Below are 18026 nucleotides of genomic sequence, written 5' to 3'. Positions count from 1 at the left end.
TGGCACCCGGATCCCGTAAAGCAGAAGCTCTTCTCGCGATAGGTGGGCTCGGGAGGAGAGGAGGGAGATCTGAGCGGCGGAGCGGCTGCGGCTGGGGCTCCGGCTAGGTGGGTGAACGCCTTGGGCACGGCCCCGCGGGCGGGCGGTTATGGGGGATGCTCCTCATTGGGCCCGGCCCAGGGAGCTGGAGCTAGCCGAGGGGTCACGTAGATGCGGAGGAAACAGTACCGTGCCTCCCTCCTCCGCCTTCCCGGCTGTGCAGGGATCCCCGAACCCCGAAGCCTGGGCAGGGGCTTGGTCCTCCCTGGCGTCCCCGCACCCCGAAGCCTGGGTAGGGGCTCGGTCCTCCCGCGGTTCCCCGCACCCCCAAGCCTGACCAGGGGCTCGGTCTTCCCGGGGGTCCCCGCATCTTCAGGCCTGGGCATCGTGATTTAAGTGGTTAGAGCCACCCTCCTGGAGCCTGGAAGATCTGGGTTTGAATCTTGTCTCAGGTGCTCCGGAGCTGTTTGAGACTGAGAAACCCACTTAATGCTCCTGAGTTTCAGTTTCCACATCTGTAAAATGGGAATAATAGTAGCACCTACCTCACAGAATTGTTGTGAGTTAGCAAAAGAGTAACTCCAGCTCATGCTTGGTACATAGCAGGTGCTTTTCACATGCTTGTGGAGCCTCTGAGTTATAAAAATCTTGGAGGCCTTTATACACGTGATCAACTATTGTAGCTAAGTAATCTGCATAAAAGTTTTGCCTTTCCTTCTACCTTCACCTTAGCCTTTTCTTGTATAAAGAAATGAGCAGTTGCCCACTCTCTTGCTTTCATTTTATTGGGCCACCGGGCTCAAACTTAACCTTCTTTCCTGTATCACTGTCTGAATCTTGGAAAGTCTTTTCTCCATAACATTTAATATGAACATTCTAAACTTTTTCTATGCAAGGAACCCTTTTAGCAGTCTGGTGAAGCCTATGAACCTCTTAGAATAATGCTTTTAAATACATAAAATACTTCATTAAACTGATTAGAAGTAGGACTACAAAGGAAACCACTTATATTGATAATGATTCTCAAAATATATATGTGAAAAAACCAAATTCAGGTACCCCAGTTTAAGAAGGCCGATCTAATTGTATCCTGGGCCACCAGCTTCCTTATTGCTCCCTCCTTTTTGGTCAGTTTCACTATGGGAGATTTCCTTTGGATCCCTTGAATGGTGTAATTGATCTAGTTTCCTAAGGGTTACAAAGCATTTTCCGACAAAAACCTTGAGAAGTATCTGATTTAAGTATTGTTAGCCATGTTTTACAAGATCGCAGTAAAGGTGGAAAGGACCTTTGAGGCCACCTAGTTCAGTCATTCCTGACAAAGAATTGCCTCTTAACTGGAAAGTACTCATCCTGCCTCTAATGGGGGAAACCCTTACCTGATGAAGTAGTCCTTTCTATATCCTGCGATTGTGAAGTTTTTCCTTACAGACTAACTTTATGGTTCTGCAATTAATAACACCTGTAGTCTGAAGTCCCTCGCTTGTGGAGCCAAGCAGTGTAGTCAGAATCTTTTTCCACATGACAGTCCTTCAGATGTTTGAAGCCTGCTATCATCCTTCTTAAATTTCTTTTTTCCACATGGTTCCTTTAACTAGTACTTGTGTTATTGTTTCTTCCTTTTGCTGTCCTGCTTGTTCTCTTCTAAGTGTTCAAGTTTTTAGGTCCTTCCCAGAAATTGGTATCCAAAACTGAAAACTGTATTCTAGATGTGGTCTGACTGGGACATGGTACAATGGAACTGTTACCTCTCTTATTCTTAATGTAGCCTAGGATGCTACATCTCACTGAGCTTACAATCCACTAAAGTTCACAGATTGTTTTCATGGTCATTTTTGTTTAGCTGTAGCTCCCTTATATTTTTGAAGTTAATAATCTCCTATGTGCCTAGGCACTGAGGATGCAAAGACAAAGGTAAAAGCAGTTCTTACTTTCATGAATTTCTTCCCCTCCTTCACTCTGTGATCTGTCATATTGGTGTCTTTGTTCTCACATGTGGTCCTGAATCTCATCTCTGCCTTTGTGCTATCTCCTGTACATGTCTAGAATGTGCTATCTTTTTACCTCTGTCTCACAGGCAACTTCTCTTCCTTCAAGACGCAACTCAAGCAACCCATTCTGTTTGAAGACTTTCCTGATCTTCACAATTGCTTGTGCCCTCCTTCCTTAACTACCTTGTATTTAACTACTTTGTAATTATGTGTATTCTTTTTATTTACTTATCTAACCCAGCGAGACAAAGCGTACTTATGTAGATATTTACAAGGTAGATATGAAGTGATTATGAAGGAAAGTCAGTAGTGGCTGAGGGGTCTCAGGAAGGCACAGTGTTGAAGGTGGTGATTATATTGAAACTTGCAAGAAACTGTTTGGTTGTTGGCCTTCCTTCTCAAAGAGGACCAAAATGACATCATTATGCTGGAGTCACAGGGTGTCCCACTGTGGCTGATCAGACCAGTAAGAGCTCTACCACAGGTCTGGCACAGATGGTCCTTGTGAACGTTTGGGGTGGATTCTCTTATTCTGTGCATCTTGCATTTCTTTTGAGCTGTTTCAGTTCTGCTTTGCTCATAGAGGACAGCATCTGCCCTGATGTGGGGGCGCCATGCTGAGCAGTCTCCCATGCCAGTGTCTCCCATGTCACACCATCGATTCCAAAGGTTTTTTTTTTTTTGACTAGGCAATAGGGATAAGTGACTTGCCCAGGGTCACATTGCTGGTAAGTGTTATGTGTCTGAGGCCGGATTTGAACTCAGGTCCTCCCAACTCAAGGGCCAGTGCTCTATCCACTGTGCTACCTAGCAGCCTCAATTCCAAAGTTCTTAAGAGAGACCTTGAGAGTGTCCTTGTATCAGTTCTTCTAACCACCATGTGAACACTTGTCCTGTGTGAGTTCTCCGTAAAATAGTCTTTTTGGCAAGCATATATTTTGCTTTTAAACAATGTGACTAGCCCATTGGAGCTGTGCTCTCTGAAGCAAAGTTTGAATGCTTGGCAGTTCAGTTTGAGAAAGGACCTCAGTTTCTGGTATCTTATCCTGCCAGGTGATCTTCAGAATCTTCCTAAGACAAATGGAAGCGATTCAGTTTCCTGGCACGGTGCTGTTATGCTGTCCAGGTTTCACAGGCATACAACAATGAGGTCAGCACAACAGCTCTGTAGACCTTCAGTTTGGTAGTCAGTCCAATACCTCTTCTCTCCCATATTTTCCTCCAGAGCCTCCCAAATACCGAGCTTGCTGTGGCAACTCGTGCATCAACCTCATTATCAATGCGTACATCCCTGGAAAGTATACCACCAAGGTAAGTGAACTTATCCACAGCATTCAGAACTTCTCTGTTTGCTGTAACCAGTGGTTCCACGTATGGATGGTAATTCTGAGAGAGAGAGGTGAGGAGGGAGTACATTGCAGGCCTGGAGGACAGCCAGTGTAAAAGCAGAAGATTGAATGCCGTATATTGAGGAATAGCAAGAAGGCCAATTTCCCTGGAATACAATATATGTGTGTGGTTGTTCAGTCTTTTTAGTTGTGTCTGACTCTTCATGACCCCATATGGGTTTTCTTGGCAAAGAGACTGAAGTGGTTTGCCATTTCCTTTTCCAGCTCATGTTACAGATGAGGAAACTGAGGCAGACAGGGTGAAGTGACTTGCCCAGGGTCACACAGGTAGTAAATGTCTGAGGCCAGATTTGAACTCAGGAAGATGAGTCTTCTTGACTCCAGGCCTGGTACTCTCTGTGCACTGTGGCGCCACCAAGCTGTCCAATATATGTAGATGTGGGTAATAATGTCCAGTAAAAGTCAGTTGGAGCCAGTTTACAAAGAGCTTTAAATGCCAAGCAGAGTAGCATATATTTCTTCCTGAAGGTAAAAAAAGCCACTGGATTTCATAGTATAGGGGAGTGACATGATTAAATTTGCACTTTAGAAAAATCAGTTTGGCAGCTGGGTAGAGGATGGATTGAAGTAGGTAGAGGCACCATTAAAATAATTTCAGCTTATGTACCACTCTCTGTTTTAAAGGAAGAAGAGGAAGAGAAATTCTATGACGAACTGGTCAAGACTCCAAATTAAATCAACATACTTTAATATCAGGGAGGACAGTGAAAAACATGGTTCTTGATTAAAAAATTAAAGAGGCCAAAAAGGCTCGTAGACTCTACATAAAGCCTCATGACTGTATGTCTTAAATACCAATGGGACATTTAAAACTGGATGCTCTGAAACCATCTGAGATTTGGCATATCTAAACCAGAACTTAATCTCTTTCTCTCCCTTCTTTGAGCAGCTTCTTTATTTCTGTCAAAGGCGTCAATGTTATTCTGGTTTCCCAGGTTTGGAACTTCATAGTCATTCTTGACTCTTTACCCCACATATCCAGTTGTTTGCAAAATCTTGCTGTTTCTACTTATACAACATCTCTTGTATCCAAACCCTTCTCCTTATTCACAGAGCTAACACCTTAGGCTATGGCCTCCTCCATTCTCACCTAGATTATTGCAACAGCCTCCTAAGTGATCTTCCTGCTTTAAATCAGTTTTCCTTAGGCACAAATTTCACTGTCACTCTCCTTTTGAATAAACTCCCTAGGGAGCCTCTAGGAAATTTACACTATTTACACTCACTCTGAGCCATCAAAACCGAAACAATGACAACTTGGTCCCCACCTGTTTTTCCCCCACCTCATTGTATATTACTTACCTCTTTCATTCTATCATACTACTGAATTGGTGTCTGTTCTTATGAGTGGTGTGGAATCTCATCCCTGCCTTTGTATTGCCTTTTCCCCATGCCTAAAATGTAATGTCCTTTCACATAAGTGTCATAGACAGTTTCTCTTCCTTCAAGATGTAGCTGAAGCAACCTCTTTTGTATGAAGCCTTTCCTGATTTTCGCAATTGCTTGTGCCCTCCTCCCTAACTACCTTGTATTTAACTGCTTTGTAATTATTTGCTATTTATTCTGTATTGATGCAACTCAAGTACCATCTTCTCCGTGAAGCCTTTCCTTATTCTGCCAAAAGCTTGTGTTCTCCTTCTCAAACTACCTTTTATCTAATTACTTCGTATTTATTTGTATTCTCTTTATATTTATTCTTTATATAATTATATATGTGCATAAATACATATGTATTTGTTGTCCTTTGCCGTGGAATGTAAGCTTGAGAGTATGGATTATTTATTTCTTTGTATGTGTAAGCACAATACTTAGCAGAATGTGTGGCATATAGTAGGCACTTAATAAATAATTAATGGTGATTGAGAAAAGAATTTGGAGGCATTGGACATAATGTGTACCAAATAACATTAATAAAATGGAATTGGCTATGTTTTAATAGATATCAAATGACTACTAATGTGGGAGTCCATTTAAAAATTTCCCAGTGTAGATTAGCCCTTTCTGTGCAGTGGGGAATTATACCCTTACATGTGGGTGCTCTGTCTAAAGGAATATAATTTTTGGTCACTTATATTTTGTAAGATATCTTGGGGTTTAGGGGCTAGATTAAAAAAAATTCCTATTTAATTTTTTTTTTCAAAAAACTGGAACAATTAACTCTTTGTCTTGCTCAGTTTTCATTTATGATTTCTTGAAATATAGTTCTGGAATAACAGACTTTTAAAAAGAGCATTGTGTTGGGCAGCTAGGTGGCACAGTGGATAGAGCTCTGGCGTTGGAGTCAGGAAGACCTGAGTTCAAATCTGGCCTCAGACACTTGATACTTACTAGCTGTGTGACTCTGGGCAAGTCACTTAACCTCATTGCCTAGCCAAAAAGCAAAAAAAGAAAAAAAAAGAGCATTGTGTTTCAAATGGAGTTATCTGTCTGTGCTTTTAAACCCAAATCATTATGGCTTTCATTGAATGGCCAATAATAGTTTTCAGCCCAAGTCTCTCCTGCTCGTTGTTTCGGTTTTGATGGCTCAGAGTGAGTGTAAATAGCAATTATTTTCTGGCCAGAAATTTTGAGGGTCTTCCCTTCCCAAATTGATTCTTTTGCTATGGCAAATTAGGCTATTTTTTATCTCAATTCTTACCTAGCCCTTAATCATTAAATGGGCATTGCCTCAGACAGACTGAGACCTGGGAAAGACCTTAGATTAAAAAGGCCAAAATTACCACTGTGTCTTTGGCCAATCATCTTGACTTTTGTCTTGTCACTAGACTCCTGTGGCTCTGGAGGAGAGAGTGAGTCTGATGACTTTGCACAGCTCTGCCTCACTTAAATCAAATTCATGTGCAAGTGAAAACATCACCCTTTTGATGTCATTGGTCCTGTTTGAGAATGAAGGATAAACAATGTGACCTTTAAAAAGGTTCAAGAGACGCAGTTTCTGGGTAATTTAATACTTTTATTAATAATGCCAGCATTTTAATAAAAGGATGATCATTTGACTCTCTCTTAGACCAAAGACCATCTTGGCTGGCAGGCTCAAGGAAGGCTTAAATGCCCCTTTTGCACAAGGAGTGTTCTTGAGGATGGCAGCCCATTCTGATTGGCTAACAATTGATGAGAGAATGAATATTACAATGAGGTGCTGGACCTGAACTTTGATCAAGTCATTCAGCTCTTAACCCTAGTCTTAAGCAGTGTGTTCTAATAATTTGTCACACAATTTATTACACCTGTGTGGGGTCTGAACAAGAAAGTTAGTCTAATCTCATTATTAGCAATGTCCTTCAACAGATTGAAATTTTAAATTCAGAACTTTAGAAAAAGGGGAGGACTCTGTATTTCCCTAAATTAGTGGTTATTAATAATCATTTCCCTCAACAACAGCAGACCAATCAATTTATTGGATCAAAGATCAATATTGAAGCCAACTCAGAAGAAAGATTATAGAAATAAGGTGGGGAATGCCATTGTGATAACTCCACCCTGAGTTACTTAAATGGGAGCAAGCGCACAGCCTTGTTTCACTCCATGGGAGTGCTTTTTAGCATGACCTTTTCAGCCATGTTGTCAAGTGCTTTTAATGAGGATGAACATGGCATCAAGGTCAGCTACCACACTGATGGTAAGTGGAGGGAGTGTTGGTGTCTGATTTTCGTTTGCAGATGATTGTGCACTCCATGCAGCCTCTGGAGCTGAGATGCAGCAAAGTATGGATCGATTCTCTGCTGCTTTTGCTAATTTTGGCCTAACAGTTAACACCAAGAAAACACAGGTGCTACATCAGCCACCACCACACCATTCATGTGTAGAATCATAGGTTACAGCAAAGAGAGAGGTTTTAAATGCTGTGGATAAGTTCACTTACCTTGGTGGTATACTTTCCAGGGATGTACGCATTGATAATGAGGTTGATGCACGAGTTGCCACAGCAAGCTCGGTATTTGGGAGGCTCTGGAGGAAAATATGGGAGAGAAGAGGTATTGGACTGACTACCAAACTGAAGGTCTACAGAGCTGTTGTGCTGACCTCATTGTTGTATGCCTGTGAAACCTGGACAGCATAACAGCACCGTGCCAGGAAACTGAATCGCTTCCATTTGTCTTAGGAAGATTCTGAAGATCACCTGGCAGGATAAGATACCAGAAATTGAGGTCCTTTCTCAAACTGAACTGCCAAGCATTCAAACTCTGCTTCAGAGAATGTAACTCCAGTTGGCTGGTCATGTTGTTTGAAAGCAAAATGTATGCTTGCCAAAAAGACTGTTTTATTGAGAACTCACACAGGACAAGTGTTCACATGGTGGTTAGAAGAAGCGATACAAAGATACTCTCAAGGTCTCTTTGGAATGGATTGTGTGACATGGGAAACACTAGCACAGGACTGCTCAGCATGGTGTCCCCACATCAGAGAAGGTGCTGTTTTCTGTGAGCGAAACAGAATTGAAGTAGCTCAAGAGAAACACAAGATGGGCAGGTTTAGAGAATCCACCCCTAATGTTCACGAGGGCCATTTGTGCCAGGCTGTGGTTGAGCCTTCTGAGCTCCTCTTGGTCTGCTCAGCCACATGGTAACTTGACTCAAGCACAGTGATGTCATTTTGGTCCTCTTTGAGAATGAAGGACGACAGCCAACCAACTTAAAAAAATAGTCGACGTGACAGAATGGGAAATGGATGGAAGAGACTTTGAGAGTCCTCTCCATTTCCCAAAGATGAACAAATATAAATCAGTTGCAATAATGAGAATCCTAAAAGATCCCAGCACTTAACCTTTGATAGCAAACATTTTAATCTCCTTGCCAAGCAGAAACATATGAGAGCCAAAGGGAATGCAGTTTTAGAATATAAACTCTTTGAAAATAATTTGTATGGATTTTATAAATTGCCATTTTTTGGTTTTATGTCAGATTTAATTTTGAATAGCTCCCCCTTGTCACTTCCCCTACCCAGGAGTTCTTCCCTTACAATAAAAATTTTAAAAAGGGGAAAAAAAGATAAGGGTTTAGCAGAACCAGCCTAAATATTTACCTCTCTGCCAGTGTATGCCCTGTTTTACATCCATGGTCACCCACATCTTCTGTGAAGTAACAGAGCTGCATTTCTTTACCTCTTGGTCATTATAGTTACATAGAATATAACCTTATTTGTAAGATCTAATGTAACAAATCTGTTAGAGGAGAAAGTATAATTCTCTTGCTGAATAAACCAGGCAAGCACTTGGTATGGCTTCTGAGAAAAAAGGGGTTGAGAAAGTTTGTAGTATACTTACAAAGCTTGTGTATGTAACCACAGTACACACATCATTGAGAATGAATCTGAGAAATAGCATATTCAGACTCAGCCAGTAATTTTTCTTTTCTTTTTTTTTTTTCAGTAATTTTTCCAAAAACTAAGCTGGGTAGAGGTGGTGAAAAGGAAGATTTATTTCATTAATAATAATTTTATTATTGTTTCTTATCTGAATTAACCTTTTAATATCTGTTGAGAAACAGTGATTAAAAAAGGGGAGAATAAAGGATTTGCATGAAGTGTCAGCCAGAAAGCATGAAATCACATTAGGGTAATTTAATTGTGCTTTAAACTAAATCACTCTTTCGTGTGCCCCCAAGAGGCATGCAATCATGATGGGAATTCATTCCTTTCTCTCATTGGGTTTCTTTCTTTGATCAGTTTCCCCCTTATTAAAGAGCCTGGATCACAGGAAGGTTGTGAAGAATGCTGGAGTAATTTGTGAGGAACATTGGGATATTGGAATATTTTGAAGCTGTCCAAAGGCACTGCATATTCATTCCATTTCCATGTAGATCTTGTGTTTATGAAGGATGTCCTTTACTTTTCTTTTATCTTTTTGTAGGAGAGAAAGTAACCATGGAAAACCTTGAGGAGGAGAATACTGCTGTACTTTCTTGCCTGAGGACTTTGGAAAACTTTCTTTCAAAACCAGATGTGGAGGAGGGATCTAACCTGAATGTACAGTACCAGCAGAGCATGCAAGTGAGTATATGTGGGAATCGTGGGATTATGTAGTTGAAGAATTCAACCCTGCTTCAGGGTCAGCCTTACTAAAGTAGGGACCTACGTAGTCAAGAGAGTTGTAGGAACCTTGTGTCAATCCTACAGAGACCCTGCTTTAACTCTGGGCTGGAACTAATTGGAGGGTGTGGGGGCCGTGTTCAGAAAGAGAAGGAAGTAATGTAGTCCTCACTGCTTCATGTGTTTTTTTAATTTTCTTTTCTTCAGTTAACAAAATCTGTTTTCTCTCCCTCCTTTTCCCTTTCTATCAGTTGAAAACAAAACAAAAAACCCTTGTTAACTGATAGGAAGAGTCAAGCAAAACAAATTCCTGCATTGGGCTTGTCTAAAAAATGCCTTCAAAAATTTACCCCCTGGGTTTTATCACCTCTGTTAGGAGGTGGGCAGCTGCTTTATCACCAATCCTCTGGAGTCATAGTAGGTCATTGTATTACTCAAAGTCTTTCAAAGTAGTTTGTATTTATGCTGTTGTTGTTAATGTATAAATTGTTCTGACTCTGCTCACTTCACTTGGTATCAGTTTATTCAAGTCTCCCTAGGTTTCTCTGAAACCACCCCTTGCATTATTTCTTGTAACAATAGTATTTTATTACAGTTAGGTGCTATAATTTGTTCAGCCATTTCCTATATGGGAATGCTCTTAGTTTCCAGTTCTTTGCCACCATAAAAAGAGCTACTATAAATATTTCTCTATATATGAGTGCTTTTCCTCTTTCCTTGGTCTTTTTGGAATATAGGCCTTGTAGTGGTATTACTAGGTCAAAGGGTATACACAGTTTGTTAACTTTTGGGTATTGTTCCAAATTGATTTCTAAAATGGCTGGATCAATTCATAGCTCTACTGGCAGTGCTTTAATAGCTGTTTTCCTGAAACCCCTCCAACATTTCTAATTTTCCTTTTTTATCAGCTTTGACAATCTGATTGGTGTGAAGTGGAACCCTAGAGTTACTTAGTGATTTGGATAATTTTTTCATATGGGTTGGATTTCTTCTCTTGGAAACTGCTTATTTGCATTCTTTTGCCATTTATCATTTGGGGAATGACTCCTTTTCTTACAAATTTAAAATTAGTTCCTTCTATATCTTTGAAATGAGAACCTGGAAACTGGGAATTTGCTGCAAAGATTTTTTTCTCCCCTCTAGCTACTTCCACTCTGATTTTAGCTACATTGGTTGTATTAATATGAAATCTTTTCAACTTTATGTAATCAGAATTGTACATTTTATCTTATGTGATCTTCTCAGTTTTGTTTAGTTATGAACTGTTTATATCTTACTGTAACAGCCTCCTAGTACTGGTACTAGTGCCAGGCACTGTACTAAATGCAGGGATACAAGGAAAGACAAAAGAAAGTCACAACCTCATGGGGAAGATAATAATACAAATGACTGTGTACAAATAAGATATACACAAGATAATTAGGAAATAATCAATAGAGGGAAGACATTACAGTTAAGGGCTACTGGATAGGGCTTCTTGTGGAAGCTGGGATTTTATCTGGGACTTGAAGGAGGCCCGGGAAGCCAGGAGGTAGAGATGAGGAGCGGATCATTCCAGGCATGGGGGACAGCAAGAGAAAATGCCTGGAATTCGGAGATGGAGTGTCTTGTGCCATCTTGCATACCACCTCCAGACTGATTGAAAACAAAACAAAACATGAAAACATCATGTCACAGGAACTTCTCTTCAGAAACTCCAGTACCTACAGAATAAGTTCATACTCATGAGCCTGTTATTCAGGACTCCACTCTGCTTAGACAATCATCCCTTTCCAACATGGACCTTTGCCTTTAGCCAGGATAATGGTCTCACAGTCTCTAGAACGTGCTGTGCAGGCTGAGTTTCCTTAAGTTGTGTCAGTCACTTCTTATTCCTGACCAGCAGCTGCTTGAGCCCTTCAGTGCTAGTGAGGTCACTGACTTACAAGTCAGAATGGTTTGTTGTCATATAGTTCTGTTATTAGAAAGCTTTTCCTCATAAATATCCAAGCTTGGCGTCCTTGTAGCTCTTACCCTTTGGTCCTAGTTCTACCCTCCAAATATTTTATATTTATATAAAATAAATGATATTTCCTCTTGTGCATGACAGCACTTGAGATATTTGATGGTAGCTATCATGCAGATCTCCTTTTCTCTCCTGCCCTCTACCTTTTCTCGAGGCTGGCCATCTTTAGGCGTTCATCTCTTCCGTCATGTGATGTGAAATGATTTTGAGTCCCCTCATCATCTTAGTCATCTTTTTCTGGCCAAACAGCAGGTCTGATCCCTCTTTTCACAAGCAGCCCTGCAAATACTTGAAAACATTTATCGTATCACCCTAATTCTTCTTTTCTCCAGGTTAAATATGCCTGTTGTTTTGTCTAGTTCTACGTTTTTGTAAAATTTTTCTCTGTCATCCTCTGAAAGATAACCTACATTCACATCTTTACAGATGGGGAGTGTCCTTAAAGGTTATTTGACCCAGTTCAGACTTTACAGATAAAAAAATAAATTTAGAAAGATGAAGTGTCTTGCTGAGATCACATAGGTAGTAGGATTCAAAACCAGGTTCCTCGATGCTAAGTAAAGTGCTTTATCCATTACCCCGTGCTGCCCATCTGAAGGGTTCCTTTCTGAGTCATTTGAACCCTAGCACCTTATATACTTAGTTAACCCCAGTGAGAAGAGGGGGAATGGTAGGGGATGAAAAATACCTTTTTCATGAGTGAATTGAATTAATATCCCTCCTCCTTGGATGTCTTCTACCCTCGAGGTCTGTACGGTGAGCTTCATTCTAGTGTTTTTGCTTTTGGTTATAGGAAGCACTGCTGGATTAAATGATGTGTCTAGTGAAGTATTTCTGTTCAGGAAGACCTGAATTCAAATCCTGCCTGGGACACTTACTACCTGTGTGACTTTGGACAAGTCACTTCTGTCAGCCTCAGTTTATTCACCTCTGACCTGGGGATAATAATAGCCTTTACCTCCCAGGGTTCCTGTGAGGATAAAATTAAATATTATGTGTAAGGCAATTTGCCTTATAAACTTAAAGAACGATTATAAGGAAAATAGCTATGAGAATATTTCACTTCTCCCAGGAGAAGCATGAGAGCTGTCCTTCTATTTAGCTACTATTTCTTTTTCTCCTGGTTTCATTTTTTTGTTTTTTTAAAAAATATTTTATTTTTTTCCCCAATTATATGTAAATATAACTTTTAGCATTCATTTTTATAAAATTTTGAGTTCCAAATTTTTCTCCCTTACCTCCTTCCCGTCTTCCTAAGATCGTAAGCAATTTGATATAGGTTATATATGTGCAATCATGTAAAACACATTTCCATATTAATCACAGTTATGGAAGAAGAAACAGACCAAAAGGAAAAAAACCACGAAAAAAATAAAGTAATTGAAAAAGGTATGCTTCAATCTGCATTCAGAGTCCATCAGTTCTTTGTCTAGTTGTGGATAGCGTTTTCATGTTAAACATATTTCCACATTAGTCATGTTGTAAAAGAATAAACAGAGCAAAAGGGGGAAAACATAAACAAAAAGACGAAGAGTGAAAATAGTGTGCTTCAATGTGCATTCTGAGTCCATCAGTTCTTTCTCTGGATGTGGATAGCATTTTCCATCATGAGTCTTTTGTAATTGTCTTGGATCATGTTGCTGAGAAGTCATTCATGGTTGATCATCATACAGTGTTGCTGTTACTATGTACAGTGTTTTCCTAGTTCTGCTCATTTCACTTTGCATTTGTTCATGCAAATCTTTCCAAATTTTCTGAAATCTGCCTGCTCGTCATTTCTTATTGCACAATAGAATAGTATTCCTTTATATTCGTATACCTTAACTTGTTCGGCCATTCCTCAATTGATGGGCATTTCTTCAATTTCCAATTTTTTTCCCACGATTGAAAGAGCTACTATAAATATTTTTGCACGTGTAGATCCTTTTTCCATTTTAACGATCTCTTTGGGATGCAGTCCTAGTAATGGTATTGCTGGATCAAAGAGTATGCACAATTTGCTTGCCCTGTAGGCATAGTTCGAAATTGCTCTGCAGAATGGTTGGATTGGTTCACAACTCCACCAACAGTGCCTTAGTGTCCCAGTTTTTCCATATCCTGTCCCACATTTATTATTTTCTTTTTTTGTCATGTTGGCCAGTCTCATAGGTGTGAGGTAGTACCTCAGAGTTGTTATAATTTGCATTTCTCTAATCAAAAGTGATTTAGAGTACTTCATGAGACTTCATCTGGAGCATTATGTTTGATTCTGAGCACTACAGTTTAGGAAGTATATTGAGAAGCTGCAAAGTATCCTGGGGAGGCTAACTCATGTCCATGTCATATGAGGATTGATTGAGAGAAGTGGGGATCTTTGACCTGCAGCAGAGAAGACTTTGGGGAATGAGGGCTCTCTTCAAGTACCTGAAGGGGTGTATGCTGGACAGGGATTACATTTCTAAACTTCTTCCACAGAGCAGGAGCAAGAGTGATGGGTGGAAGATTCAGAGTCAAATTTAGGTTTGATGTCAGGAAAAATTTTCTAACACGTGGAGCTGTCCAAAAGTGGAATAGGATGCCCAGAGTGGTGATAAGTTCCCTGCTTCTTGCAGATCTTGTGGGGGGAAGACAAGTTTGTTATAGTAGGGGTTCCTTTCATGTATAGGTTGGACTAGATGCCTCTGAGGTCCCTTCTAACTCTCACATTCTGTCATTCTGTGTTTCTGTGATGTCCACAGTTGGAGGAAAGAGCTGAGCAGATCCGTTCGAAATCGCACCTTATCCAGGTAGAACGGGAGAAGATACAGATGGAGTTGAGCCATAAGAGGGCTCGAGTGGAACTTGAGAAGGCAGCAACAGCCAATGCCAGGAATTATGAGGTGGGTATGAGCTAGAGGCTGAACCCTTTCTAGACAAGTCTCTCGAGAGAACTGGGATCTTGTATGATACCTGCCAAATAAAGAAGTGCTCAGTCAGCTGCAAAATCCCACAGTGACATGACAGCATGCAGCCGAGGAGCTTTGGGTCTGGAACACTTAGGCATTCTTCCTCTGGGCCAATTATTTAAATGACTTAGGTAATTGGAAATGCTTCAGATCTTTGACAGCGATGAGTTGGAATGGTGACAATTGTAGCACCCACATGAGAGGAAATGAAGCCTAAATGATGACTTTGAAAGTTTTTGGGTTGAATGTGCTTATGGGTTTACTGAGCTATATTGCTTAAGTAAGCAGCCGTGTCTAGGATTTGACCTGCTGGCATTCTTCCTTCCTCTGGGAAAATGATAGAAATATTGGCAGACACTGAGTATGTAATAGAGGAATTGGGAAAGGTAGATGGCTACAAAGGAAACCCCCTATCCCATCCATAAACAAGCAGCACATACTTGGGTCTTGCATTGTGCCTGAGTGATGACAGAGCCCTGCAGGGGAACAGCCTGGGCTCTGATTCCTCAGCTTCTCTGAGGTGATGTGGCATAATCCTCCTTTAGTATGTAAATCCCTGACTTGATGTGCTTTGATTAGCAGAGCAATTTGCTATGGGTTTTTCAATAAGTGCTAATCAATTTTAGCAGAAATGCTACCAGGGTTGAAAGCTGAGAATTGGATTACAAAGCCTTGGTCTCTTCCCTCTACCTCCCAAGCCCCCTTTCTCTGAGGAAGCTTTCCCTGTCCTCTCTGTAGTGAATATCCTTACACTTTTCCTTGCTTGGTTGCTTCGAAAACAGTGAAGATAGTCTCAGTGTGATATTAATTTGACTTTTTAAAAAAACCCAGGTGATGTGGTTCCCTGGTAATGGCTTGTTATGAATTCCCTGGCTGTCATTTAGTTTGAATTGGTATAAAGTACGAGGCCTGGCTCAGGGAGTGTTATCCTTTGTGTTATTCCCCTGGTTGGGCCTTGGTCTCAGAGAAGTTTTTGGTAAGTGGATTTTGTCGGCACTGTGGTTCAGTTTCGGCAGTTAAACTGTGAGCTTGCTAGCAGAGCGGCTGCTGGGAGGGCTCTGTGCTGGAGTCTGGAGGGGGGGGATTGAAAAGCTTGACACCTCTCCTTGCACTCTTTTTCCTTTGGGGAGGAGTGGAAAAGGAATTGTATGAGGAATTAAGAAACCTGAGGTTTTGTCTTTTCTCTCCAGCTTACTAGTTATGTGATGTTTCTCAAATCACCTAATCTTTTTTTTTTTAAATATGAGGCAATTGGGGTTAAGTGACTTGCCCAGAATCACACAGCTAGTGAGTGTTATGTGTCTGAGGTTGGATTTGAACTCAAGTCCTCCTGACTCCAAGGCCAGAGCTTTATCTACTGCACCACCTAGGTGCCCCTCATATCTCTTCTTTGGAGACTTTTGACTTTTTTCTTTTTTGTGTGGTGGTTCTTTCCTTTTACATTATTGTAGTCATTGTATATGTTGTTTTCTTGGCTCTTACTTCACTCTGCATCAGTTCATATAGATCTTTCCATGTTTCTGTTCATCACAGACATCATTTCTTACAGCATAGTATTGTTCCATTACAATTCAGGTGCCACAGTTTGTCTGGCCATTCCATAATCGATGGGCAGCTACTCTTCTTCTAATTCTTCTCCATCATAGAAAGTGCTGCTATAGTGACTTGTTTCTGTTTTGTTGTATGGGTCGCTGTGAGTTGGCTGTGAGCCCACCCTATTTCTCGCCTAGACTTTATTCTGTGGAATTGAATGGAAGTTATTTTCTCTCATTTATAGAGAGAGGCTGACCGCAACCAGGAGCTTATGACCCGTATCAAACAGCTCCAGGAGAGGGAGGTGGAAGCAGAGAATAAATTGAAGGAACAAATTGAAATCAATAGGTCACGTAAACAGGATCTGGACACAGCAAATAAGAAGCTCCAGGAGAAAGAGAACAAGTTAGCTGAAGCTAATCAGGTGAGTCTTTGAAAAGCATGAGAGATCACATTTCCAGATCATAGGAGTTACAATTGGAAGGAAACTTAGGGATCATATAATTCATTTCTCAGTGAAGAAGTTGAAGCCAGGGGAGATTAATTCACTTTCTACAAGTTACACAGGACTGAGGGTCCCTGTGATCCTTTAGTTTTTTTTTCTTTGGGGTAGGGGTAGAGGCTTCCATTTCTTGTGTGCATGTGATAATTCTAGAGCGCCAAGGACTCTAAAACTAGAGCAGATGCTGTCTTCGTGCTTAAATGGCTCATCAAAGACTGTGCTATTTTACAAGAAGGAGGTAAGACTGAGGACCCTTTTCAGTTCATGGTTGCTGATTCTGAAGGGGGATGAAGGGGAAGAGAAATCAAGGAAGGGAAAAGATCATGGCAAGCCATCTGTGTTCCTTCTGGCTCTTTTCTTGGTGGCGATTTGGATGCTCCCTAAAGGTTATTTTGGTCTCGGCACAGAGAGAGGGTGCACTTAACATTCGTTTTTCAGAATGACTGTTAGTGTGAGAAGAACCAGACTGGAGGTGGGGGGCGACGTTGGCCTGGATGAATGTGGATGCTGTGGATGAATGTGCACCGACTCTGCTTCTGTAGTCCTATTTTTCATGGATGTTATTTATTCTTGCTTACTGTCTGTGTGACTCTTACTGTGGGTACTCTAAAACAGCCTTACGATCATTGGGTAGAGCAACTGGTTCCTTGCAGAGAGGGCCAGTTCATTTTTTTATTGTGTATTCTGACTGAGAAGAATGCTTCTGACACTGCTGGTGGGGGAGTAAATCCTAAAAATGAGAATTCAAGTGACAGATTGAAAGAGAAGGGCCTTTCTTTACTGCCTCTTGTTTTGGAGGGGCGGGGGGTTTACCAGTCTGCTTGGCCTTTTGGATGAGTGACTCCACCTTTGTTCATCAGTGTTTGATATCACCGCATTCTGCCTTAGGAATTGGTTAACCTGATGGTCTTGCCTTTTTCTTTTTCTTCCCCCCCCCCCTTTCTTTTGGATCCAGACCATCAACGAGTTAAAGGGGAAAATTTCTGAGTTGCAATGGAATATAATGAACCAGGAGATGCAAGTGAAGAACTTGGAATCCCAGAAGCAGGAGCTGATGGAGCAGTTAGATGTGCAGCACAAGTGAGTATAGCACAACAGCAGCCCTTTCAGGAAAAAGACAAAACAAAACCTGATGCCTCTTTGTAGGTTCTTTGGAGGGAGAACTTCTTTCATGGATTTTGCTTTCTGTTGGTTAAAGAAAGGCTTCTCTTTTTTTCTGGCTGTGCATGGTATAGGTTTATGAAATTTTAGAAATTGTATAGAAATTAATATAAGTTTTTTTTTTATTAATTTATTTTGATTTATCAACAATCACTTCCATATGCTTTTGAGTTTAAAATTTTTCTCCCCCTTCCTTCCCATCACTCTTCCCAAGACGGTGCACAATCTGATATAGGCTATACATATACATTCATGTTAAACACATTTTCACATTAGTGATGTTGTAAAGAAGAATTAGAACCAATAGGAGGAACCACCAGAAAGAGGAAACAAAACTTAACAGAAGAGAAAAAAAATAGCAAATAATATGCTTCGATCTGCATTCAAATTCCATAGGTCTTTCTTTGCATGTGGATAGTATTTCTATCACAAGGC

The 18026-nt window shown here is 40.7% G+C and overlaps 1 protein-coding gene across 3 annotated transcripts in view; it reads left to right on the top strand.

The window, feature by feature from the left end:
• The window catches only part of MAD1L1 (mitotic arrest deficient 1 like 1), an 860690-nt gene continuing 842664 nt past the window's right edge, over window positions 1–18026 (top strand). For 2 of the 3 annotated variants that reach the window (XM_020975224.2, XM_020975227.2), the window contains exons 1-5: window positions 1–107; window positions 9288–9427; window positions 14189–14329; window positions 16173–16352; window positions 17386–17510. In XM_020975224.2, the coding sequence (XP_020830883.1) occupies window positions 9302–9427; window positions 14189–14329; window positions 16173–16352; window positions 17386–17510 (572 nt within the window). In that variant the 5' untranslated portion in view covers window positions 1–107; window positions 9288–9301. Of the gene's footprint in view, window positions 108–3255; window positions 3342–9287; window positions 9428–14188; window positions 14330–16172; window positions 16353–17385; window positions 17511–18026 lie in introns of all 3 variants that reach the window. The other variant, XM_020975225.2, reaches the window with a different exon arrangement.

Source organism: Phascolarctos cinereus, unplaced genomic scaffold (genome assembly GCF_003287225.1).
Source record: "Phascolarctos cinereus isolate Bilbo 61053 unplaced genomic scaffold, phaCin_HiC Scaffold_4;HRSCAF=312, whole genome shotgun sequence".
Taxonomy (NCBI): Eukaryota; Metazoa; Chordata; class Mammalia; order Diprotodontia; family Phascolarctidae; genus Phascolarctos; species Phascolarctos cinereus.
Note: the sequence above shows the minus strand (reverse complement) of the source record. Positions and strands in the feature narration are given on the sequence as shown.